Below are 27,777 nucleotides of genomic sequence, written 5' to 3'. Positions count from 1 at the left end.
ATGAATTTTAATGTCTGGAATATCAAAGAGATGCTCAGTATTCCCTCAGGCTCTGGGTAAGTTTTCTGGTTATATACTCTGATACTTAAAAGGATCTTATAGTTGCACTGATTTCATAGAAACAGGCTCCCCTTCCTATTAGTTTATAGTAATAGGGTTACCCGATATAGCTTCTTCCCTTTCTCTTCCCCTCTCTTGTCACCACTGCACCCTCCCATATTTGTCTTTTTCCTTTTGCCTATTTTCTGATTATAAAAGCAGTATCAATGGCTATGTGTGTTAATTGAGTAATGACTCTGTCCAGCACTGGACCTAGAGGGACTATAAGAGTTAGACATGGTCCAACATCTGGAAACTCTCACCTCATTTGGAGCAATTGCTATTGAAACAGCAAGGATCAAACTCAAGACAATGTTCAGATAAGTGTTCAATTGTGTAGTACAACTTGTAGGCACCATGAAATCAAGAACCACTCCAACTGTTGACAGGGCTCATTGAGATACTGCCCCCACTACTACTCCACTGAGGTACTTAGATGGGTGTCCACTAGCCATGCAGTAGGCCTGCCATTGCTAACTTGGTGGGCGTACCCCAGAAGTAGTATATATTAAGGGATTTCCAATTGTTTTGGTATGCTTTTATCATTGGATAGTTTATTTTCTTCCTAACACCTTCCTAAAGACAGCAGAAAACCTAAAACGTTGTTGTTGTTGTTTTTCTTAAAAAGAAAAAAAGAGCTTACAGTTGATACAGAATAGGGGGAAAAAAATCTATGCTTAATTCCAGATCGTAGCTTTAAGATGTAAATCCTACAGGACTTCTGTAGGCTTACAGAGCTGTTTCTTTTCCAGCCCAGCTAATTATTCTCTTTGACCTAAGAGGGGAGACACAGAGAGCTATTTAGCTATTTTGAGCAGTGATTATGCAAACCGTATTATATGTGTGCAGCCTATTACCTTAGCTAAACTTAGAAAATGATTCTATGAGTCAAAATAATTTCTCTGTTCTGAGCAAGTAGGGTTTCTTTTTGTCTTGTATTAATAAATAATGATTCGTTTAGCTTAGAATATGTACTTATAGGCTATCTATTTTAAATCTAATATTTGGAAAAGGAATGATCTGCATGTGCATGTTTTAATGAAAAGCATGTTTTCTTGGGTTACACAACAGCATTAAGTAACACAAATTGTTACTGAGGTGTCTTTCAAGTAAAAACTTGAAGACTATATGTTTTATTTGTCTGTGCACTTATGTGCTGTCTCTGTAGTAGGCTTAGTACACTGTGTTCAAGTGTGATTGTATCATTATCAATATCATTATCCCCTTCATATGTGAGATTTAGACTGGCATAGGTATCCATGGGAAGCAAGTTGGAAGTCCACAGCTGGAAGTATTTAGAACAAGCAAGGATACGACACTAAAAGTGTGAAAGGGAATAACACAATGTTTAATGGATCTTTCTGTATGCAAACCTGAGTTGATCATATTCTTCAGTCTGGATGAGGCCTATTTTAGTCTGCTTGGGCTGCCATAACAGAGTACAATAAACTGGATGGCTTAAACAACAGAAATTTATTTTCTCACAGTTCTAGAGATTTAAAGTCCTAGAACCCTATGCCAGCATGATGGGTTTTGGGTGAGGACTCCCTTCTTGGCTTACAGACAGCTGCCTTTTTCTGTGTCCTCACATGGTGAGAGAGAAAGAATGAGGGCAAGCTCTTTGGTGTCTTTTCTTAAAACGACACTAATCCTCTCATGAGGGTCCCACTCTCCTCACCTCATCGAACCCTAATTACCTTCTAAAGGCCCCACTTCCAAAAACTGTCAAAATAGAGCTTAGGGCTTCAACACATGAATTTTTGGGAGGACACAAACATTCAGTCCATATCTAGGTCTATCTTGTGTTTGTTGTATTATAGCTCCTTCTCTCCCTCCAGTCCTGCTCCTTTCCTTCCCTATAGACACACAATCTAGGAGAGTTAATATGTATCCTTCCAATTAACCTTCTACATACTCAGTTACATACTTGTTTGGTGTGTATGATATAGCCTTATAAATTACATTAATGTATGAGAGAGTTTATTAAATTTTTACTTTTTCTGCACTCAAAAATTATATTTTTGAGACTTATCCATATGGTTTATGTAAATCTAGCTTATTGCTTCTGACTACTGCATCAGTTATACACATAAGCCATATTTTATTTTTAATCTATTCCCTTAGTGATGAACCAATTCAACCTTTTATTTTTGTGTGTGTTTTTTTTTTTTTTTTTTGCGGTACTCGGGCCTCTCACCGTTGCGGCCTCTCCCGCCGCGGAGCACAGGCTCCGGACGCGCAGGCCCAGCGGCCATGGCTCACGGGCCCAGCCGCTCCGCGGCACGTGGGCTCTTCCCGGACCGGGGCACAACCCGTGTCCCCTGCATCGGCAGGCGGACTCTCAACCACTGCGCCACCAGGGAAGCCCTCAACCTTTTAAAAGATAATGTTCTCTTAATCCCTAAAGGTTTTGTGAACTTTGATATCCAAAATGGTGTTATAGTCCATAATGTTACAGTACAAGGAATAATCATGTTAGTCCTTAATGTTTGAAATTCCATCTGATTGTTCCCAGGTTGTTGTAATCGAAATGTCTGGCATTCAAAATTTCCTTGTTTCTTTACAGGTAGTACTGGCAGTGTGCAGGGGACTAGGAGGTCAAAAAAACCTAGCATTCTGCCCAGAATATTCTAAAATAGTTTTGAATTATGGTTTCATTTGCCCAATTGATGTACTTGTATTTTCTTGCTTAATTTCAGGGCTACTAAGTCATCTAACTGGAATAATAATCAGACTGATTACTCTAGTCTCAGTGATTCCCAGTTCCTTTTTGGATCCCAGTTCTGTCCAGAAAGTTCAGAGACCCCGTCAACACCCTTGGACTTTGGTGTCCACTTGAGACATCCAAAAGAGTCGCAACAGAATTCTCTGGATGTAAGTCTGAATCCCAGAATTTCTCTGCACATGTTTCACAGTCATTATGGACATAAACTGTAAAGAAGACTTATTCTGCTGAGTTCTATTTTAGAGTTGTACATCTCTAAGAATTACTGTCCTAAATAGATTTGTGCTTGATTGGTGACTCATTTGACTTGGTATTGTTAAATGGAAAACATATTTATATTTGCATTTTCTTCCATTACTAAAACAATATATTAGAATAGTGCAAGTACTTTGACTACTCCTAGGGAGTGCCAAATATTGCATGACACTTAACTCCTTGAAGAAGGAGATGAGGATATTGAGGCCTAAGCTGATGAATAAGGGCCAGAATGAGGAACAGAATCTCTTGATTTTTTGAGACTAGCCTACCTTATTTTGTGAGTCAGAAATATTTTTATATATTTACTTATTTTGATGTAGAACCAGATTTAACTTTATACACAGACTTAACTGCATCATATAGGGACTTAATTAATAAGATTAGGTCGATACTTTAAGTTAGTAAGGTATGAGCTGAGATAAATATTTTAGTACAAAAATTGGTACCCAGTGATATGAAGGAGTAAATGTACTGCCTGAATGTTCCAGAGTAAGTTTTGCCTCAGAATGCAGGAAATGGCTCACCATATGCCTGCATCACATGTCAAATTTATCAACAAGTCTAGTTCATCAGCAACTAAGCAACAGCAATTTGAGTTAAACTTATTAATATAAAAACTTTAACATATCATCTCAAGACAGCATAATTTTCTGTTGCTGCCTTTAAATTTATGCAATTGATTTTAAGCCATTTTAGCTGACATTTTAAATACCTCTGGTCTGATAAGGCAGAAATTATATTAGTAAAAAGAGTTGCTTTGTTTTAATATAATTTTCTGGTACATATGAAATTAAAAGGAAATACTACATGCTATATTGTATTTTATGGTTTGCACTTAAGTGTGACTCTGCTTTGTATAGAAAATAGTGCATGCTATAAATATTTTTGTGTGAAATGCTATAATTTTTTTTTCCATTGAACAGAGTGAACCTAGTATTTTCATAAAGTACCAAACAAAACCCCAGCTGTTTGGAAGAGATACAAAAGATGGAGGCTTATTTCCTCTTCCTTTGCCAGTTGGAAAATCAAAAGGCCTCTTGGAACAGTTTGAGGAGAAAAAGAAAAGTGCAAAAGACAAATGTGACAGGTACACAAACCTTTCAAGTGGATGAGACAGCTCCTCTCTTCTGAGCGAAACAGAAAATGGAATGTCAGTAGTCGAAAAATTCAGTTTCAGTATGATAGCATTCTTGCCTTTACAGCTCATCTAATAATTACTCTTTATTTGCTTTCTTGTCACTGTGACTTATGGCTGCCACAGTTTTGGCCTCTCTGAATATTAAGCTAAAGAACTTCTCAGAGAAATGCAATATTCAAGTAATGTTATATTTATCCTGCCTAAAATTCTTCCCTTTAATTTTTTTTTTCAGATCATCAGAATTAGGAAATCAGTTAACATTTGTTTTAGGGTCAAAAATATAGCACATGAATTCTTAAGTCATAGTTCAGGCTGATTTTCTCACTTTGAAATGGTATTTTTAAAGATATACCCTAGGGCTTCCCTGGTGGCGCAGTGGTTGAGAATCTGCCTTCCGATGCAGGGGACACAGGTTCGTGCCCTGGTCCAGGAAGATCCCGCATGCCGCGAAGCGGCTGGGCCTGTGAGCCATGGCCACTGAGCCTGCGCGTCCAAAGCCTGTGCTCCGCAACGGGAGAGGCCACAAGAGTGAGAGGCCTGCATACTGCCAAAAAAAAAAAAAAAGATATACCCTAAATTTTATACATATTCTTATTTGCTACATATATATGTGTGTGTATATATATAAGCAAATATTAGGGCTACTATATTAATTTGTAAATGAATAAGTGGCAGTCACTGAGGAAATTAACTTGTTCATTTCTTGGTAGTGAGTTATTAACAGGACATCTTTAGGTATCATAGAAATCATAACACCCAAGCAGAAATATACTTTATTATTTCTGTAACAGTAAAGATGTATCACTTAGCATCACCACTAGTACTTTCATGTTGAAAGAGCCAGAATTTCTTTTAAAATTCTAGATTAGGAATTCTTTAAAATTAGGAATTCTTTAAAAGATTAGGTATCTTTTCCACTGTATACTTACATTCCTTTAGTGAGAAAAGCAAAATGCTCTATACGAAGTGTTTGATTCTGCTGATAAATAAACATTTCCCAGCTGCTGACAGACTTCTTTCCCCTAGGAATCTAAGGTCTGGGACTCATAACAATGGTAGTGTACTGAAGATGATCAGGCTCCTCTCATCTTACTGCTTCAGATAAATTAGTCTTAATTTTTTTGTTCTCTGGGCTTTTGGATTACATTTTGTTTGATCAAGATTTCTGTAGCTAAGGCACTTCCCTGGTGGTCCAGTGGCTAAGACACCATGCTCCCAATGCAGGGGGCCCAGGTTTGATCCCTGGTAGGGGAACTAGATCCCACATGCCACAACTAAAAAAAAAAAGATCCAGCATACCACAACTAAGACCCAGTGCAGCCAAACAAATAAACAAAAAAATAGGATTTCTGTAGCTAAAAAAACCCTTTTTTTGAAACATTGTCCTTCTTCATATTTCCTTCCTCCCTCCCTCTCTCCCTCCCTTCCTTTCTTTATTTCATTTTTCATTTCCTTCTTTTTTTTGTAGTGAAATGAGTTTCTTTTTTTTTTTTGGCCGTGTGGCTTGTGGGATCTTTTTTTTGTGTGTGTGTGGTACGCGGGCCTCTCACTGTTGTGGCCTCTCCCGTTGCGGAGCACAGGCTCCGGACGCGCAGGCTCAGCGGCCATGGCTCACGGGCCTAGCTGCTCCGCGGCATGTGGGATCTTCCCAGACCGGGGCACGAACCTGTGTCCCCTGCATCGGCAGGCGGACTCTCAACCACTGCGCCACCAGGGAAGCCCGGCTTGTGGGATCTTACTTCCCAGACCAGGGATTGAACCCAGGCCCTCGGCAGTGAGAGCATGGAGTCCTAACCACTGGACCACCAGGGAATTCCCAGAAATGAGTTTCTGTTAATGATTATTTACAAGATGGCTGGCAAAAAAAAATAGTATTTATATAGAGAGAACAGATGATAAGGACACTGAAGAATCTCTTCTCTATTTAAAAAATTTCAAGCTTACAATATTGATTTAAATGCTAAGCAGAAAATCATAATTTTAATAAATTCTGGCAAAAACAAACCCCAAGGGCTTCCCTGGTGGCGCAGTGGTTGAGAGTCCGCCTGCCGATGCAGGGGACACGCGTTCGTGCCCCGGTCCAGGAAGATCCCACATGCCGCGAAGCGGCTGGGCCCGTGAGCCATGGCCGCTGAGCCTGCGCGTCCGGAGCCTGTGCTCCGCAACGGGAGAGGCCACAGCAGTGAGAGGCCCGCGTACCGCAAAAAAAAACCAAAAAAAACACAAGATTTTAGATTCCTTGTTTTCTGTCAATAAGTGCTTATCAGAAATGTGGTGCGGAATAAGAAATTTTTAAATGAGAAAGAGAAAGCATACCGCTGTAAATTTGGAAGCAAGAAAATGATAAGGCATGGTACAGAGTTCAAACATAAAGAGATGCTACAAATCAATAAGACATGGATTTACATATTGTGTTTTGAAAGTACATGTTTTCCCAAATGTATAGAAAGGGCATATGAGGTTAACATATCTCAAAAGAAGCCTTAATCATTCAGATTGCATTTGTTATGACTCAAATAAAAACCCACCTCAAACTAGCCTAGACAAAAAGGAGGATATATTAGCTCTCTTAACCAATCTGGGAAGGACAGGGAATGAAATGAAATCAGAATCTGTCTCTTTTCTGTGCTTCTCTCTCCATCTATACTTCATTCTCTCCTACTAGAGACCAGCTTTCTATTAACGCAGAAAAAGAGACTCTCATCCCTTAGTTACAATTTGAAAATCCTAGTGAAAGCTTCTGATGGGCTTGTTTATTAGGTTGTGGGGGGGGTGAGGGGAGGGGGCTGTGACTGGAAGTCCTCACCAGAATCACTTTGTGGATGCAGAAAGAAGCAATTCCCCATTAGAGCTGGGTGCTGGGCACACCAGACAATGGATATATCCATTACACAGATTCTTATTTTTTAATCAGTCATATTTGAGAAAACAGATCAGTTTCATAACCAATGAATAACCTAAGGACCACAAGTAGATTATAAAATGAACCATGGGGACTTCTCTGGTGACGCAGTGGTTAAGAATCCGCCTGCCAATGCAGGGGACACGGGTTCGAGCCCTGGTCCGGGAAGATCCCACATGCCATGGAGCAACTAAGCCCATGCACTGCAACTACTGAGCCTGCACTCTAGAGCCCGTGAGTCACAACTACTGAGCCTGCATGCCACAACTACTGAAGCCCACATGCCTAGAGTCCGTGCTCCTCAACAAGAGAAGCCACTGCAATGAGAAACCCGCCTACCACAAGGAAGAGCAGCCCCCACTCGCTGCAACTAGAGAAAGCCCACATGCAGCAACAAACACCCAAAGCAGCCAAAAATAAATAAATATTTTTTTAAAAAAGAAAACATATGGATGGCAAATAAATACGTGAAAAGTTTCTCAACACCATTAGCCATTTTGGAAATAAAACTTGAAATCATAATGAGATATTACTGCTTATCTGTTAGCGTGGCTAAAATTAAAACAAACAAAAACTGACAATACCAAGTGCCAAGCAAGGATATAGACCAAATGGAAATCTTGCTGGTGGAAATGCAAAATGATACAGCCCCTTTGGAAAAGTTTGACAGTTTCTTATAAAATTAAACATAATTCACTATATGGCTCTCAGTTCTACTCCTAGGTATTTATCCTGGATAAATGAAAATTTATGTTTACACAGAAGCCTATGCAATAACATTTATAGTAGCCTTGTTCATAATCACCAAAAACTGGGCACAACCCAAATGTCCTTCTATGTATGAATGGATAAACAAACAATGGTATGTCCATATGATGGAATACTACTCAGCAATGAAAAGGAATAAACTATTGCTATACAACAACGTGGCTGAATCTCAAAAGCACTATGCTAAGCGAAAGAAATCACAAAGGTTACATACTCTATGATTCCATTTAAATGACATTCTGAGAAAAGCAAAACTATAGGGATGGGTATCAGATCAGTGATTACCAAGGGTTATGGGTGTGGGCTGGACTTTACCACAAAGAGACAGCATGAAGGATTTTTTTTGGATACTGTCTTATATCCTGGTTGTGATGGTGGTTACATGAATCCTAATTTTGTGTTAAAACTCATAGAACTGTGTATACACACACACACATACAAATTAATTTCATATGTTAATTTAAATTTTTTAAAGTGTTAAAAATTATTAAAAGATATTGGGTGGTTCATTTTATTAGTTAGGATTATGTTCAGCTGCATTGACATATATACACTCACTCTCATTATAATAATAGAAGTTTTTAAAAGATGTTTATTTTTCTTTAATGCAAAAATCATCCTGAAGTGTGTGGTCCAGGGCTAGAATGATGGCTCCATGGACCTCAAGGATCTGGCTCCTTCCAGCAGTGTGGCCTGCCATCCCTAAAATATGACCACCCCTGTCCCTGCCATCCTCACAGTGCTTGGAGGCTGCTGCAATTCCAGCTGTTACATCAGAGTTCCAGACAGCTGATGGATGAGCAAAGGAAGAAGGGTATCTTCCCATCCCTTTAGGATTCTTTATTTTTTATTTATTTTTTAATATTTTATTTTATTTTATATTTATTTTAATTCTTTATTTTATATTTATTTTTTATTTTATTTTTATTTTATATTTATTTATTTTATATTTATTATATATAATTCTTTATTTTATATTTATTTTTTATTCTTTATTCTTTATTTTTCCTTGGCCACACCATGTAGCTTGCAGGATCTCAGTTCCCCGACCAGGGATTGAACCCAGGCCCACGGCAGTGAAAGCACAGAGTCCTAACTGGACTGCCAGGGAATTCCCTAGGATTCTTCTTGGAAGTTGCATGCAACCCTTTTGCTTATATCTCACAGTGGCTAAAATTTACTCACATGCCCACACCTAGATGCAAGGGAGTCTGGGAATGTCATCTATCTGAGTGGCAGTGCATGGAGGGTGAGGATCAGGAATCTAATTTCCAAGGAAGAAAATGAGGCCAATTTAAGTTTCTGCCACAGTCGTACAATTGCCAACAACTACCTGCCATGGACAACTTCCCAAACAAAGTCTCAAAATTAGTCCAGGGCAGATTCTGCTGCCCACTACCCCCTGCCCAGAGTGCACTAGATCCTTCCCTGCATTGTAGTCAGTGTAGTCCTGGACACTTTTCTTTTTTTTTTTTTTTTTTTGATGTGGTCCCTTTTTAAGATCTTTATTGAATTTGTCACAGAATTGTTTCTGTTTTATGTTTTTTGGTGATTGTTTTATTGCTTTTTGGCTGCGAGGCATGTGGGATCTTAGCTCCCCGACCAGGGATCGAACCTGCACCCACTGCACTGGAAGGCGAAGTCTTAACCACTGGACCACCAGGGAAGTCCCGAGTCCTGGACAATTTTATCAGTCCCATGGCGCTCCATCTTTCTACTACTATTGCCACAACGACCAGAAAAGAGAGCTCACAGTCTTTTTCTCCTGACTCCCAATCTGGCAAGGCATGTGTGAGGAGAGAGCTCAGGGTTCAGGAAAAGCTCAGAAAGCAAGCCTCTGGCACCCTCAGCCTCAAGAGGAGGAAAGAGACTCTGCTCCTCCCCGAGATCCCTAACCTGAGGAACTCCTCAAACAGGAAAGAGGGTCAGATGCAGAACAAACTAAAATAAAGACTCTAGACTTTTCACTCTCAGTATAAATTTGTAGATTCTGTAGTAGAGGTTTCATCCAATGCTTTGGGAGCCCTGAGGACAGGCTTCCAGCTCTGACTGGGGGCGTCAGGAAAGACTCCATCCAAGGGAGCACATCTAAACTGAGTGGGAGTTTTGGGCAGAGATCTTGGGTCTGTCAGATTTTCAAGTCTGCCTCTGAATCAACTTACTCTGTGAGCCACCACTAACACTGTTTTATGTAACTCTGCTCTATTTTTGAGTATTTTTTTCTTTCTTTTTAAATTTATTTATTTAATTTATTTATTATTTTTGGCTGTGTTGGGTCTTTGTTGCTGCGCGTGGGCTTTCTCTAGTTGCGGCGAGCAGGGGCTACTCTTTGTTGCGATGCACAGGCTTCTCATTGCAGTGGCTTCTCTTGTTGTGGAGCATGGGCTCTAGGCGCACAGGCTTCAGTAGTTGTGGCTTGTGGGCTCTAGAGTGCAGGCTCAGTAGTTGTGGTGCACGAGCTTAGTTGCTCTGCTGCATGTGGGATCTTCCCGGACCAGGGCTCGAACCCATGTCCCCTGCATTGGCATGCGGATTCTTAAACATTGCACCACCAGGGAAGCCCTATTTTTGTGTATTTTCAAAAATAAAAATGGGATTGTTTCCTATGGACTATTTTTCAATCTGTTTTTTAAATTTAATAATATTTAATGATTATATTTGTTTCATCTACAAAATCATTTCTGTGGTTGCATTGTACTCCATTATACAGACCATTTAGGGGGTTATGTGTTTTTGTTTGTTTGTTTGTTTTGTGTGTGTGTGTGGTACGCGGGCCTCTCACTGTTGTGGCCTCTCCCATTGCAGAGCACAGACTCCGGACGCGCAGGCTCCGGACACACAGGCCCAGCGACTGTGGCTCACGGGCCTAGCCGCTCCGTGGCATGTGGGATCTTACCAGACCAGGGCATGAACCCATGTCCCCTGCATCGGCAGGCGGACTCTCAAGCACTGCGCCACCAGGGAAGCCCGGGGGTTATGTTTTAAATGTTTAATACAGCATGAGACATGCCAAGAATACACAATGAGATAATGATAATCTTTTCAACAAATGATACTGGGAAAACTGGGTCCTTATGCAAAAGAATGGAAAAGGACCCTTATCTTATACCATACACAAAAGTCAACTCAAAATGGATTAAAGACTTAAACATGAGACTTGAAACCGTAGAACACCTAGAAGAAAACATAGGGAAAAAGCTTCTTGACGTTGGTCCTGGCAATGATGTCTTGGATATGACACCAAAAGCACAGGCAACAAAAGGAAAAATAGACAAGTGGGATTACATCAAACTACAGGCGTCCCTCAGTATCCAAAGGAGATTGGTTCCAGGAGACGCTACATATACCAAAATCCACTGATGCTCAAGTCCCATAGTCAGCCCTCTATATCTTCAAGTTTTGAATCCACAAACTCAACCAACTGCAGATGGAAATTTCTGTCCATGGTTGGATGAATCTGCACATGCAAAACCCTCGAACACAAAGGGCGAACTATATTTATTGAAAAAAATCTGCATATAAGTGGACCCGTGAATATCAAACCTATGTTGTTTAAGGGTCAACTGTAAAAAGTTTCTGCACAGCAAACGAAACAAAATGAAAAGGCAGACTTGCCTGGTGGCGCAGTGATTAAGAATCTGCCTGCCAATGCAGGGGACACAGGTTTGATCCCTGGTCTGGGAAGATCCCACATGCTGTGGAGCAACTAAGCCCGTGTGCCACAACTACTGAGCCTGTGCTCTAGAGCGCACGAGCCACAACTACTGAGCCCACGTGCCACAACTACTGAAGCCCACACACCTAGAGCCCGTGCTCTGCAACAAGAGAAGCCACCACAGTGAGAAGCCTATGCACCTCAATGAACAGTAGCCCTGGCTCACCGCAACTAGAGAAAGCCCACATGCAGCAATGAAGACCCAATGCAGCCAAAAGAAAAAAAGAAAAAAAAGAAAATGAAAAGGCAACCCATGGGATAGAAAATACTTGCAAACCATATATCTGATAAAGGGTTAATATAAAACATATAAGGAACACCTACAACCCAATAGCAAAAACAAACAAACAAAAACAAAAACACAAAATATCCAGATTAAAAGACATGCAAAGGAATTGAATAGACAGTTCTCCAAAGAAGACATACTAATGGCCATCAGGTATATGAAAAGTGCTCAACTTTGCTAATTATCAGGGAAATGCTTATCAAAACCATAATTAGATATCATCTCACACCTGTCAGAATGGCTATCATTAAAAAAATTAATAACAGGGGCTTCACTGGTGGCGCAGTGGTTGAGAGTCTGCCTGCCGATGCAGGGGACACGGGTTCGTGCCCTGGTCTGGGAAGATCCCACATGCCGCGGAGCGGCTGGGCCCGTGAGCCATGGCCGCTGAGCCTGCGCGTCTGGAGCCTGTGCTCCACAACGGGAGAGGCCACAACAGTGAGAGGCCCATGTACTGCAAAAAAAAAAAAAATTAATAACAAATGCTGGCAAGTATATGGAGAAAAGGGAACTCTTGTACACTGTTGGTGTGAGTGGAAATTGGTGCAACCATTTTATTTTTTCTAATTTAAAAGAAAAAAAATTTTTTTGGCCATACTGTGTGGCTTACAGGACCTCAGTTCCCCGACCAGGGATCAAACCTGCATCCTTGGCAGTGAAAGCGCGGAGTCCTAACCACTGGACTGCCAGGGAATTCCTTGGTGCTGCCACTTTAGAAAACAGTATGGAGGTTCCACAAAAAATTATAAATAGAACTACCATATGATCCAGTAATTCCACTTCTAAGTATATACTCAAAGGAATTGAAATCAGGATCTTGAAGAGATATCTGCACTCTCATGTCCATCGCAGCATTATTTACAATAGCCAAGACATGGAAATAACCTAAATATCTATCAGTGGATGAATGGAAAAGAAAATGTGGTATGTACATACAATGAAATATTCTTCAGCCTTAAAAAGGAAGGAAATCCTTCCAGTTGTGACAACATGAATGAACCTGGAGGACATTATGCTAAATGAAATAAGCCAGACATAGAAGGACAAATACTAACTATATGATACCACTTATATGAGGAGTGTAAAATAATCAAACTCACAGGAGCAGAGAGTAGAATGGTGGTTGTTGGTGGGGCAGTTGTGGGGGAAACAGGCAGAATTAGTCAAAGGGTACAAAGTTTCAGTTTATACAAGATGAATAAATCCTAGAGACCTGTACAGCATAGTGCCTATACTTGACAATGCTCTGTTGTATACTTTAAAATTTGGTAAGAGGGTAGATCTTTTTTAAGTGTTCTTATCCCTACTACTAATAAATAAAGAGGGTGGAAGGAAACTTTTGGAGGTGATGGATATATTTATGGCATAGATTGTGGAGATGGTTTCACAGTTGTATACTTATCTCCAAACTTGTATACATTAAATATCTACAGCTTTTTGTGTGTTAATCATACCTCAATAAAGTAATTAAAAAAAACCCCAACTTGAGTACTGACCACTCAGAACAGATGATGACTACAAGCAATTGGCACAGCTATGTCCTTGTACAAGACTGGAAGTTCTTTTTGTTCAAAATTTCTAAAGCATTGCTCCACTGTCTTATAGCTCTCTGTGTGCTTTTAAGAGGTCTGCTGCCATTCTGATTCCTGATCCTGTGTATGTCACTTGCTTTTTTATTTCTGGAAATTTTTAGGATCTTCTAATTATCCTTAGAGTTTGGAAATTTTACAGCAATGTGGTTTGATGTGGCTTGTCATAGCCCTGGGCATTGGGGAATTACTTTTGACCTACAACTTGTGTCTTTCGGTTTTGGGAATTTTTCTTTATTATATCATTGAAAACCTCCTTTTCACTCTTCTTTTTTCATGGATCTGCAATTTTGGGCATGCACTGAATCTCCTGCATTGATCCTCTAATTTTTTTTTTTACTACCTACTTATTTTTCATCTCTTTGTCTTTTGCTCTATTTTCCATCATATTTCCATACTGTATCTTCTAGTTATTCTATTTGTTTAATTTCTGCTATTTTTAATTTTTAAGTTCCCTTTCTTAGTCTCTGCTTTTATACTTTAATAGCATTCTGTTCTCATCCTTAATTTTTTCATTTTAATATTTTTATTGTTTTCAGGTAATGTCTTAATCTTATTCATAAAACCATAAGGTTTGTAGATTTCCAAATGGTTCTATCAAATTCTTCTTTTAAAGTCAGTCTTTTGGACAATCCTGCAGCCTGTGGAATGAAAACCACATTCACAGAAAGATAGACAAAATGAAAAGGCAGAGGACTATGTACCAGATGAAGGAACAAGATAAAACTCCAGAAAAACAACTAAATGAAGTGGAGATAGGCAACCTTCCAGAAAAAGAATTCAGAATAACGATGAAGTGAAGGTGATCCAGGACCTCAGGAAAAGAATGGAGGCAAGGACCGAGAAGATGGAAGAAACGTTTAACAAAGACCTAGAAGAATTAAAGAACAAACACCTAGAAGAATTAAAGAACAAACAAACAGAGATGAACAATACAATAACTGAAATGAAAAATACACTAGAAGGAATCAATAGCAGAATAACTGAGGCAGAAGAATGGATAAGTGACCTGGAAGACAGAATGGGTGGAATTCACTGCCATGAAACAGGATAAAGAAAAAAGAATGAAAAGAAAGAAAACAGCCTAAAAGACCTCTGGGACAACATTAAGTGCACCAACATTCACATTATAGGGGTCCCAGGAGAAGAAGAGAGAGAGAAAGGACCCGAGAAAATATTTGAAGAGATTATGGTCGAAAACTTCCCTAACATGGGAAAGGAAATAGCCACCCAAGTCCAGGAAGTGCAGAGAGTCCCAGGCAAGATAAACCCAAGGAGAAACATGCTAAGGCACATAGTAATCAAATTGACAAAAATTAAAGACAAAGAAAAATTATTAAAAGCAACAGGGAAAAAAAGACAAATAACATACAAGGGAACTCCCATAAGGTTAACAGCTGATTTCTCAGCAGAAACTCTACAAGCCAGAAGGGAGTGGCATGATATATTTAAAATGATGAAAGGGAAGAACCTACAACCAAGATTACTCTACCTGGCAAGGATCTCATTCACATTTGATGGAGAAATCAAAAGCTTTACAGACAAGCAAAAGCTAAGAGAATTCAGCACTACCAAACCAGATCTACAACAAATGCTAAAGGAACTTCTCTAAGTGGGAAACACAAGAGAATAAAAGGACCTACAAAAACAAACACAAAACAATTAAGAAAATGGTAATAGGAACATACATATCGATAACTACCCTAAACGTGAATGGATTAAATGCTCCAACCAAAAGACACAGGCTTGCTGAATGGATACAAAAACAAGACCCACATATATGCTGTCTACAAGAGACCCACTTCAGACCTAGGGACACATACAGACTGGAAGCGAGGGGATGGAAAAAGATATTCCATGCAAATGGAAATCAAAAGAAAGCTGGAGTAGCAATACTCATATCAGATAAAATAGACTTTAAAATAAAGAATGTTACAAGAGACAAGGAAGGATACTACATAATGATGAGGGAATCGATCCAAGAAAAAGATATAACAATTATAAATATATATGCACCCAACATAGGAGCACCTCAATACACAAGGCAACTGCTAACAGCTATAAAAGAGGAAATTGACAGTAACACAATAATAGTGGGGCACTTTAACACCTCACTTACACCAATGGACAGGTCATCCAGACAGAAAATTAATAAGGAAACACAAGCTTTAAATGACACAATACCAGATAAATTTAATTGATATTTATAGGACATTCCATCCAAAAACAGCAGATTACACTTTCTTCTCAAGTGCACGTGGAACATTCTCCAGAATAGATCACATCTTGGGTCACAAATCAAGCCTCGGTAAATTTAAGAAAATTGAAATCATATCAAGCATCTTTTCTGACCACAACGCTATGAGCTTAGAAATAAATTACAGGGAAAAAAACGTAAAAAACACAAACACATGGAGGCTGAACAATACATTATTAAATAACCAAGAGATCACTGAAAAAATCAAAGAGGAAATCAAAAAATACCTAGAGACAAATGACAATGAAAACACAATGATCCAAAACCTATGGGATGCAGCAAAATCAGTTCTAAGAAGGAAGTTTATAGCAATACAATCCTACCTCAAGAAACAAGAGGGACTTCCCTGGTAGCGCAGTGGTTAAGAATCCACCTGCCAATGCAGGGGACATGGGTTCCAGCCCTGGTCCAGGAAGATCCCACATGCTGCGGAGCAACTAAGTCCGTGTGCCACAATTACTGAGCCTGAGCTCTAGAGCCTGCAAGCCACAACTACTGAGCCCACGTGCCACAGCTACTGAAGCCTGTGCACCTAGAGCCCGTGCTCCACAACAAGAAAAGCCACTGCAATGAGAAGCCCGTGTACCACAACGAAGAGTAGCCCCCATCTGCCACAACTAGAGAAAGCCCATGTACAGCAATGAAGACCCAAAGCAGCCAAAAATAAATAAATAAATAAATTTTAAAAAAGAAACAAGAAAAATCTCAAATAAACAATCTAACCTTACACCTAAAGGAGCTAGAGAAAGAAGAACAAACAAAACCCAAAGTTAGTAGAAGGAAAGCAATCATAAAGATCAGAGCAGAAATAAATGAAATAGAAACAAAGAAAACAATAACAAAGACTCAATAAAACTAAAAGCTGGTTCTTTGAGAAGATAAACAAAATTGGTAAACGTTTAGCCAGACTCATCAAAAAAAAAAGAGGGAGAGGACTCAAATCAATAAAATCAGAAATAAAAAAGAAGTTACGATGGACACTACAGAAATACAAAGCATCATAAGAGACTACTACAAGCAACTCTACGCCAATAAAATGGACAACCTGGAAGAAATGGACAAATTCTTAGAAAGGTATAACCTTCCAAGACTGAACCAGGAAGAAATAGAAAATATGAACAGACCAATCACAAGTAATGAAATTGAAACTGTGATTAAAAATCTTCCAACAAACAAAAGTTCAGGACCAGATGGCTTCACAGGTGAATTCTATCAAACATTTAAAGAAGAGCTAACACCCATCCTCCTCAAACTCCTCCAAAAAATTGCAGAGGAAGGAACACTCCCAAACTCATTCTACAAGGCCACCATCACCCTGATACCAAAGCCAAAGATACTACAAAAAAAGGAAATTATTGACAAATATCACTGATGAATATAGATGCAAAAATCCTCAACAAAATACTAGCAAACAGAATCCAACAACACATTAAAAGGATCAGGGGCTTCCCTGGTGGCGCAGTGGTTGAGAGTCCGCCTGCCGATGCAGGGGACATGGGTTCGTGCCCCGGTCTGGGAAGATCCCACGTGCCGTGGAGCGGCAGGGCCCGTGAGCCATGGCCACTGAGCCTGTGCGTCCGGAGCCTGTGCTCCGCAACGGGAGAGGCCACAACAGTGAGAGGCCCCCGTACCGCAAAAAAAAAAAAAAAAAAAAAAAAAAATCAGTTTGGGCTTCCCTGGTGGTGCAGTGGTTGAGAGTCCGCTTGCCGATGCAGGGGACACGGGTTCGTGCCCCGGTCCGGGAAGATCCCACATGCCGCGGAGAGACTAGACTAGGCCCGTGAGCCATGGCCACTGAGCCTGCGCGTCCGGAGCCTGTGCTCTGCAACGGGAGAGGCCACAACAGTGAGAGGCCTGCGTACCGCAAAAAAAAAAAAAAAAAAAAAAAAAAAAGTAAAAAGGATCATACACCATGATCAAGTAGGATTTATCCCAGGGATGCAAGGATTCTTTAGTATACGCAAATCAATCAATGTAATATACCATATTAACAAATTGAAGAATAAAAACCATATGATCATCTCAATAGATGCAGAAAAAGCTTTTGACAAAATTCAACACCCATTTATGAGAAGAACTCTCCAGAAAGTGGGCACAGAGGGTACCTACCTCAACATAATAAAGGCCATATACGACAAACCCACAGCAAACATCATTCTGAATGGTGAAAAACTGAAAGCATTTCCTCTAAGATCAGGAACAAGACAAGGATGTCCACTCTCGCCACTATTATTCAACATAGTTTTGGAAGTCCTAGCCACGGCAATCAGAGAAGAAAAAGAAATAACAAGAATACAAATTGGAAAAGAAGTAAAACTGTCACTCTTTGCATATGACATGATACTATACATAGATTTAAAAAATTAAAAAATAAAGTCAGTCATTTGGAGCATCCATAAGACTTTGGTATGAAGAGTTGTCCTATTGGGGTTCAAAAATTGATATTTGCATTTGTATAGATTAAAGAAACAAAAATCTGTAAAAATTTTTAATGACGACCCTTGTCTGATTTTTTTCAAAAGAGGGATATTTGGGCTTCCCTGGTGGCGCAGTGGTTGAGAGTCCGCCTGCCGATGCAGGGGACACGGGTTCGTGCCCCGGTCCAGGAAGATCCCACATGCCGCGGAGCGGCTGGGCCCGTGAGCCATGACCGCTGAGCCTGTGCGTCCGGAGCCTGTGCTCCGCAACAGGAAAGGCCACAGCAGTGAGAGGCCCGCGTAGTGTACCGCAAAAAAAAAAAAAAAAAAAAAAAAAGAGGGATATTTATTTGAGGAATAATTGTGAAAATTTCTTTTTCATTAGAAATTAATATTGTTCCCAGAACTGTCTCTATATTATCTCATTCTTACTGTCAAAATAATAGTCATTATATTAAGATGTATCCAGGAATTTGGGGCTATCAGAAAGAAGTCACTATCCTCTGAAGCCATGTTTGCCATAAAAATGAAAGCTGGTCTGTTCTACTGTAGTAACCACTTGAATTGCTAAAATGCAACCTCATTTAAGATCCATGTAGAGTAAATTTTAAAAAACAAAAAAGTGTTTTGCTTTGGAAATGATCAGGAAAAGTCAGTGTTCTCCTTTTTTCCATCTGGGCACTAAGGTTTCTCAGAGTTGAGTCTTCAACTCTGATCAAGCACCATTTTGATGCTGCACTAGGTAGAGTCCAGCCATGTTCATGGAATCAATTCTGTTACATAATGTTTCAATATTTCGCAAAGATTTACTTTCTTTTTTCTCTCCTATTTTAGTGAGACTCTATACAATTTCATTTCCCATATCCAAGAAAGCATTAACAGGGTAAGTATGCCACATTTCAAGGCATTAGAACATCTTGCATTTTAAGAAGTTTAATAATTATATTGTATTGACTTCTGTTCGTGTAGAATAGCAATATTTTAACTACCCTTTTTTATCATTAAATGACAGTTCACCAAGTTAATAAAATAAGGCAACAGTCTGTGAATTATTTCCTAATTTTTGATTTCTTAAGTTACAGACATCTGTGGAAAAATTTGAGGAACATCTCAGTTCCAGAAGCCAATCTATTTTGGATTCTTTGGAAACTGTGGCCAAGACATGTGAGTGTCTAGAGTTTGAGGTTATCAGCAGGGGGCACTGGTGAGCAGTGAATGTGAACTTTCTGACCCTAGCCAGATTTCTGCCAGTGGTGAGGTTCCATACAGTGTTTCAGATGAGAGAATGGGTACATAAGATTAGCCCTGAAGAGATGTGGAGCTGAACTAGGTAGTGGGCTCCACCTCTATATGGGATTGCCCTGGTCCCTCTATGCCTTTTCGGAAGCATCAATCCTCCACCCAGTAACCCTGCTGCCTCAGGACAGATAGTTCTACCAGGTTTCTCATCTCACTGCCTGAAGTGAATCAAGGGCATCCCTGGTTCTCAAATGAATTGCTGGCTGTGTTGTCTATAAAGGCTCCCTTGCTCCCTTAGGACTTAGAAATAAAGACAGTGCTCCTTTAGGTGTTAGAAATACTCTAGTCACCTACTGTTCTTCTTGCGTCCTTCATTTCAATGAGAGCTGTTTTGTAGTGAATCACAGCATCTTTCTCAATTTCAGTTACAGTCTGTGGTTTGTAAAGTCCTCTGCTCTGCCAATTAGTGATTTACATTTAGGTGAAACCATGGTTCAGGCCCTTATTTAACCATTACACAGGTCTCCTTAGGTGAACACTTCCCTGGAACCAACAGCTTCTCAGCTAAACAGCAAGATGATGACTGCATCTGCACTTGTTTGCATTTGTCTGTGTGTTTATTTTTTATTTTAAACAAATTGAAGTCAACTTATTCAAATGCCATGGGATGGATTGCTCATGATTTACAAAAATTAATGCCTTTGTGTAACTTAGAAATTAATCCCCATCTGTCTACAAAGAAGCACTGTACTGTCTGCTGGCTTCCAACCTGAATATCCCACACACAGGGCAACTGCGCATCTGCTTGGAAACCAGTTCTGGAAGCCTAGGACTGTTACCCTCACAAGAAGAAGCAAGACAAAGAGCAGAAGGAAAAGGGATGCTTTCTTTGTTTCACATGATAAAATAACTCATTTTAAGTGTGCAAGGAAAGCACTCTCTTTACTTGTTATGTTTAAAACTGGGTGAAGTACAAAAAGGAGAACTGCAGCAAATGTGTGGCATTTAAGGCCCAGAATAGGGAATGGAAGTGCTCAAGGCCCCAACACAGGATGAAGACAGAGAGAGGAGTAGAACTGAGTCTGGCTTATAGTAGGCATGGGGATCCTGATCCTTCACCCCTGACGGTTTCTTAACTTTCAGAGCTTAAGACTCAAGAGAGCCACATTGATAAGGCAAACAGTAACAAACACTGTGGCACTACATTAATTAAAAGCCAGGTTGTTCTTAAAAATAGGCACGAGGAGCCTGTCCAGAATCATTCCCTTTCTTGGTAGGTAGTGATCAGGAGCAGGAAGTTAGTCATTGAGAGAGGAACCAGGCAAATCCCCTGTCATATAGCTAGGCCCAGTCCAGCTAGCCTAGAGCACTGAACTTGCCAGTCAGTGCATTCTGCAGGCTTTCAGTATGCACTCACTGTGCTTGTAAGGGAAGGGGGAAGATACTATGTGAAAGCACTGTCTTGGGTTATTATGTCATTCATACCTTCACAGAATGAGGTCATGAAATCTTTCCCCAGTCACATTCTGCCTGTACAACGAGAAGGATCACTCAGGGCCATCTAATCTAACTCTTCTTCTTCAGCTGAGGACACCAAGGACCAGAGTAATAGAATAAATTACCAAGGCCATCCACATCTCACTTTATCTTGGGTTTAGGTGGGGTAATTAGTAGAAAGCAGTACTTTCACCTAATACATATAAGTTCTATTGAAAAATATGGTCATTAGGAGAATAAAAAGGAGGGGCCACTATCAAAATCAGAGAATGAGTCTTTTGGAAAATAGATAACTCCATACGTCAAAATTAATTCCATATGAATCAATATATTGTGTGGTGATTAAATCATTAAAAGAACTGTAAGAAGCATGAGCAACATTTTTATAATTTTAGAATGAGAAATGCCTTTCTGAGCAAGGCACATATAATTGTTGAGCAGAATGAGGTCCATTTATATGAACCATGTTGGAATGGAAATATTTATTGTTAAATGAAAACAGCAAGGTGCTGCTTATGTGCACATAGTTTGCTCCAGGACACATCTTGTGGAGGAGTGAGATCAGTCAGTGAAAATTGGGAAGGGTATCCTGAGAAAAAGGGGGACTAAGCAAACTCCTCTTGTACATGGAGGCTTCCAGACCCTTTCTCAGGCAGCTTTCATTAGCACATCAGGGAGAGCAAAACTAGAGTTAAAGGAAAATCACTGGCCATCAGTGGAAAAGCATCAGAATATGACCTCATCTCAATGGAGCCCTTGTCAAATCACTAAAATAGAAATAAACAAAATCATCTTCGAGGACAGAGACAAAGTGGCGGCGAGCAGGAGGACCTTGAGCTCACCTCCTCTCAAGAGCACACCAGAATCACAACTACTGAACAACCATCGATAAAAAAAGACTGGAATCTACCAAAAAAAGACATAAAGAAGAAACCACGAGATGGTAGGAGTGGCGCACTCACAATATAATCAAATCCCATACCACCCGGGTGGGTGACCCACAAACTGGAGGGTAATTATATCACAGAAGTTCTCTCACAGGAGTGAGAGCTCCAAGCCCTGCACCAGGCTCCCCAGCCTAGGGGTCTGGTATGGGGAGGAAGAGCCCCCAGAGCATTTGGCTTTGAAGGACAGCAGGACTTGATTGCAGGAGCGCCACAGGACTGGGGAAAACAGAGACTCCACGCTTCAAGGGTGTGCACAAGGTCCTGCACGCACTGGGGTCCCAGGGCAAAAGCAGTGACTCCACAGAAGTCGGGGCCAGACCTGCTGGTCTTGGAGGGTCTCCTGGGGAGGCAGAGGGCGGGGGTGGCTATGGCTCTCTCTGGGGTCATAAAAGCTGGTGGTGGACATAGCAGGGATGTGAACTCTGTTTGGAGGCAGACATTTTGCGGCCATGGCACCAAGACCTGGCCCCACTCAACAGCCTGTAAGCTCCAGTGCTGGGACGCCTCAGGCAAAACAAAATCATCTTTTTTCTAAAAAATACTAATTAATGAATTTATTTTGGCTGCCCCGGGTCTTAGTTGTGGCAGGCCTGATCTTTAATTGTGGCACGCAGGCTCTTAGTTGCGGCATGCATGCAGGAACTAGTTCCCTGACCAGGGATCGAAACTGGGTCCCCTGCATTGGGAGTGCGGAGTCCTACCCACTGGACCACCAGGGAAGTCCCTAAACAAAATCATCTTCACAAGAAAATAGAGATATTGGCAGTGCGCTCGGCAGTCCCTCAGATCTGTCTCTTACTTCAACAGTGTTTGGATGGAACAGACGCAGGGATGCCCCTTGCTCCAAACTCTGACCAACCCCCATCCTTTTTTCCAGTCACACCCTTCGCAATCAGCCACTCAGCTATCCTCGGCCACCGAGACCAGCCAACACCATTTTTTGAGCTTAACTCCTTATTACCCATCAACCATGAGCTTCCGGATTCGTCAGAATTATTCCACCAAGGTGGAGGCTACCGTCAACTGCCTGGTCAACATGCATCTACAGGCCTCTTACACCTACCTCTCTCTGGTAGTGATGATGTGGCTCTGGAGGGCATGGGCCACTTTTTCTGTGAATTGGCTGAGGAGAATCGTGAGGGCGCCGAGTGTCTCTTGAAAATGCAAAACCAGCACAGCGGCCGAAGCTATCTCAAGATGAGTGGGGTAAAACCCAGGACGCTATGGAAGCCGCCATGCTCAGGGAGAAGAACCTGAACCAGGTCCTTGTGGACCTGCACACCCTGGGTTCTGCCCGCACAGACCCTCACCTCTGTGACTTCCGGGAGAGCGGCTTTCTGGAGGAGCAGGTGAAACTCATCATCAAGATGGCGACCACCTGACTAATCGCCCCACGCTGGCTGGTCCCCAGGCTGGGCTAGGCCAGTATCTCTTCGAAAGGCTCACCTTCAAGCATGACTAAGAGCCCCCAGAGCCCAGCGGCCTCTGAGGGCCCCTCTGGTGTCAGAGCTTCTGCCTGAAGCCCCTCTCTGCAGCCACTAGGCAGCTTTTTTTTTTTTTTTTTTTTTTTTGCGGAACGCGGGCCTCTCACTGTTGTGGCCTCTCCCGTTCCGGACGCGCAGGCTCAGCAGCCATGGCTCCCGGACCAGGGCACGAACCCGTGTCCCTTGCATCAGCAGGCGGACTCTCAACCACTGCGCCACCAGGGAAGCCCACTAGGCAGCTTTTTAACCACCCTGGACCCCTCTCCCAAGCCTTGGACTAAATAGAAACAATAAAGCTTTTTGCAGAAAAAAAAAAAAAAGAAAGGAAGGAAGGGAGGGAGAAAGAAACTAGAGATATTGTTCAGAATATGGAAGTGGATTTTAAATGGCATTTTTTTTTTTTTTTTTTTTTTTTGCGGTACGCGGGCCTCTCACTGTTGTGGCCTCTCCCGTTGCAGAGCACAGGCTCCGGACGCGCAGGCTCAGCGGCCATGGCTCACGGGGCCTAGCTGCTCCGCGGCATGTGGGATCTTCCCGGACCGGGGCACGAACCCGTGTCCCCTGCATCGGCAGGCGGACTCTCAACCACTGCGCCACCAGGGAAGCCCCTAAATGGCATTTTTATTAAAAAGCTAAATATCTGTTTATAGACAAAGCAGAAATGAAATGAGTCTCCTTCTAGAGAAGACACACACGCACACACACACACGCACGCTTGCACGTGCACACACACACAGGATCTATAACCTAAACGTGGATATGCACACGTATTGATACAAAATTCCAGAAACTGCTCATAACGTTAAATCTAGGAAGCGGGACCAAAGTCTTCATGGGAGAGATTCGATCATTTTTCATTGTATGCCTGTTTATACTGTTATAGTTTTGTTTTGTTTTTGGCTGCGCCATGCAGCATGCAGGATCTTAGATTCCCCACCAGGAATCGAATCTGTGCCCCCTGCATTGAGAGCGCAGAGTCTTAACCACTGGACCGCCAGGGAAGTCCCTATACTGTTATAGTTTTTAAAAGAAAAAAATTCAGTAGACTTTGGAAGTAATACCTCAATACAAAAGCTCTTTAAAGGAGAAGACCCTGAACATATGTTTCCCAAGGACAAAGAAAAAAATATGTGGGACCACAGACTGATGCTTACTGAGTACTGAATCTAGAATTGAACACTTTGCTTGCCTTCCTCATTTTCTGTTCCTAAGAAACATTGATATTTAGGAACTCAACTAGGGTAGGATAATTACATTTGCTTTCTACTACAAATATCAACATGGATGTCTGGAAAAATATTTCACTAATTGAGTTTAGGGGCAGGAATCCAGTACTTGAAATATAAGTAAACAGTCTTTTTCTAATTGGTTGACACATGGAATTTAACTTGTGTTGAGTAATAGAAAATTTGCTTTCTAAAAAAATTCTTACATTTTTTATTGTGGTAAAATACACATAACATAAAATTTATCACATTTTACTTTTTTTCCCCCAAGACCACACTGGCTTGTCTATTCCTAGTCATCACAGGCTCTTATTTGCCTCAGAATTTTTGCACTTGCTGTTTCCTCTAGCTGAATAACCTCTCCCTAATCTTTGCAGGGCTAGCTGCTCCTTATCTTTCTGGTTTCACCTTACATGACTCTTATCTCTGATGACCTTATCTAAAGTAGGTGCCCTCACCCTCTTATTTTTATTATATTTCCTATCAGAGCACTTATCACAATTTTCATTTATTAATGTGCACATTTGTTTACTTGTTATTTTTTTCTTCTTCAAGACTGCAAAGTTCATGTAAGTAGTTTTGTTCAAGATTGTTTCCATGCACCTAGCACAGTGTCTGATAATAAACTTTCAGATAAAACTGTAAATCTCCAATTAATATGTTCAAACACATTGGGGAGTCTTTCTGTTTCACTTTTTCATTAGAGATGTCCTGCCTGGAGCTCAGCCTCCAGCTCCAGATTGGGCAGGCTATGCTTTATGTCCTCTTCTTAGGACTTCACCATCATTCTGAGGATCCTTTTTTTTTTTTTCTCCCATTCCTGAGGAATGGAAGCAGGAGTATTGTAAACCAAGGGAACGGCATGTTCAAAGCCAGTGGTGGGGCTTCCCTGGTAGCGCAGTGGTTGAGAGTCCGCCTGCCGATGCAGGGGACACGGGTTCGTGCCCGGTCCGGGAAGATCCCACATGCCGCGGAGCGGCTGGGCCCGTGAGCCATGGCCGCTGAGCCTGCGCGTCCGGAGCCTGTGCTCCGCAACGGGAGAGGCCACAACAGTGAGAGGCCCGCGTACTGCAAAAAAAAAAAAAAAAAAGCCAGTGGTGGAAGAGAGATTGCCTAGGCAGAGCTCAGAGATGCAGAGGATAGTGAGTTAAAGGGAAGTGAGCCTGGGTCTTGTTAGCCAATTTATTGAAAGATCTGGACTTCATCCAGTGGCCTGTGGGGTACCATTGAAAGTTCCAGTGACCGTTTCAGAGGAGGCACGATCATATCTACATTCTAGAAAGATCACTCTGATGACAGGGCCAAGAAGGCTGGCCAAAGAGGACGTTGGTGCCATCATCTGGGCAGCAGGTTTCAGAGTCCCCAGCAGGTGCTAAGGTTGAGTCTGCTTTGGCCAGGATGTTCTCAGGGAGGGAGGGAAGAAGAGACAGTGGAGGAACCACCCTGTTCTTGCTTTCTTTCCTCACCAGGGCTGATCTGGATGGTTAGAGTTCTGGGTGTTGGCAGAGCAGGCTCTGGTAGCCCGTGCCGGGTTCCAGCTTCTCCCTCTCCACGACTGTGGCCTGGGCAGGGTGGGGCATACCATAGTCTTCATGTGGTGAATTGTCATTGTTTTGTATTTAGTGCAAGAGACCACGAAGGCCCAGAGTGATCTGGTGTTGGAAACAGTGTGGGACAAATGCAACATGGAACAGGCCATCCTTGAGCTGCAAAAGAGATTTGAAGGTGTAAGTGTAGACCCTGACCCCTTTCCTCAAGTGTGTTTATGGCTTTGTTACTAAGACCTAGAGAGACACCTTTAAAATTGCAAATTTCAGCCAAGAACAGAGGCCACCACAGGCCCCTTGGTAATAGGCCAGGGTAGGGGCCAGCTTCCTTTCCCAAGGTTCTCTGGCATGATGTGGACCCTAGGGACCCTGCTCCAGAGTGTAGCCATGTATCCCCTGTAGAGTACCCAGCAAGGGACAAGGTTTTGATCTGCTGGCCCATCCTTTGTTTTGTTCACACATTATATTGTGCATTCTGAGTTGCACTGTCCGTAACTCCCTTCTTTCTCACTGCCTTTCTTTAGAGACAAGCAGAGTTTATAGAAATGAAGTCCGACCTGAAGCACCTTGAAGTTTTAGTTGCTCGGCAGAGTAAGGACTTCCAGCAGCTGTGTGAGCAGCTAGGCCAGCTGAATATGCCCAGTGTCCTAGCAGAGCTAAATCAATTGATCTCTGTCCCTCGGATACCCAGACATGTGAAGGACAGTGCTTCTCAGACTTCACCACCTCTGGCCCAGAGCCTCAGTTTCACCAGGCAGGAGAAATATGCCTCTGAGGAACCAGTTATGTGGCAGGCCCAGGCCCTCCCTGCTGCATGCAATCTTAGTGTGGGCTCCTTGAGGCCTGGGGAGTCTGGTGTCTGGGGTGAGGGAGCAAAGAGTAGTGCTCTCCAAGAAGAGGCTGTGCCACTGGCAGTTGGAACTGGCAAAAGAAACAGGCAAATCAAGGACAAGGCAGTGCAGGGTAACTGCCAGAATTGTGCTATTACTAAAACAGGCTCTGAGAACCATGGCTCTGGCATCCTGGGCCACAAGATTCCTGAAGACAGGGAGCTGGTTTCCCAAGGAGCTTCGCGGCTTATATCCCTGGATTTAAACAACTTTGCAACCAGCATTAAGAACACCTTCCAAAAATGTCAAGCCAAAGGCATGTTTTCATGTAACCCTTGTGAACAAAGGTTGGTGACTGAACAGAAAGGCAGAACTGTAGAAAGAGGGGGGAAAGGCAAGAAGCAGCATCCCAGGAAAGCCCTCAGAAGCAGGCTCCTAGCCAGGAAGCAAGAACAAACCCCAAGCAAACCCTGTGCTTCCAAGTCTAAGTATCCTCACTCTCCAGTTTCCATCCCACAAAGGCCCCCCCAGGGGCGGCAGGAACCCCTCGCTCAGCCCCTGCATCTTCAGGGCCCCAGGAGCCCCACAAAACCAGTCTGCTCTGCTCTGAGAGGAACAGTCATGCCCAGTAAGACAGCAAGGGCAGTGCAAGGGAATCTCTTGCAGTACAGTGGGCATGCTTCCCAAGACAACAACCTGCTTTCTCACAGTTCCCAGGGGGACCAACAGATGAGCTGGTTCAGTGACCTCAACGTCAGAAAAGAGACCCCTCAGTGCAAGGAGCCAGAGAAGAGTATACTCTATGACCTGGGTTTTGATAGCAGTGATGAAGGCTTCTGACCAGCCCATAGTG

The 27,777-nt window shown here is 41.9% G+C and overlaps 1 protein-coding gene and 1 pseudogene across 2 annotated transcripts; both read left to right on the top strand.

Annotated features, from left to right (window-relative positions):
• On the top strand, nt 1–27,764 carry IHO1 (interactor of HORMAD1 1; the record flags this gene model as incomplete). Its single annotated transcript, XM_081247638.1, has 7 exons — nt 1–56; nt 2,799–2,973; nt 4,006–4,169; nt 18,989–19,037; nt 19,231–19,318; nt 26,171–26,274; nt 26,619–27,764. 7 exons carry the CDS (start codon nt 1–3, stop codon nt 27,762–27,764), a joined length of 1,782 nt encoding a protein of 593 aa, XP_081103764.1.
• LOC308624434 (ferritin light chain-like) lies at nt 22,657–23,299 on the top strand (annotated as a pseudogene). The gene has a single exon. The product of its transcript is annotated as a ferritin light chain-like (transcript).
• Nucleotides 27,765–27,777: the final 13 nt, after the last annotated feature.

This window comes from Mesoplodon bidens (assembly GCF_964165515.1).
Source record: "Mesoplodon bidens genome assembly, chromosome: 10".
NCBI classification, from domain to species: domain Eukaryota; kingdom Metazoa; phylum Chordata; class Mammalia; order Artiodactyla; family Ziphiidae; genus Mesoplodon; species Mesoplodon bidens.
Note: the sequence above shows the minus strand (reverse complement) of the source record. Positions and strands in the feature narration are given on the sequence as shown.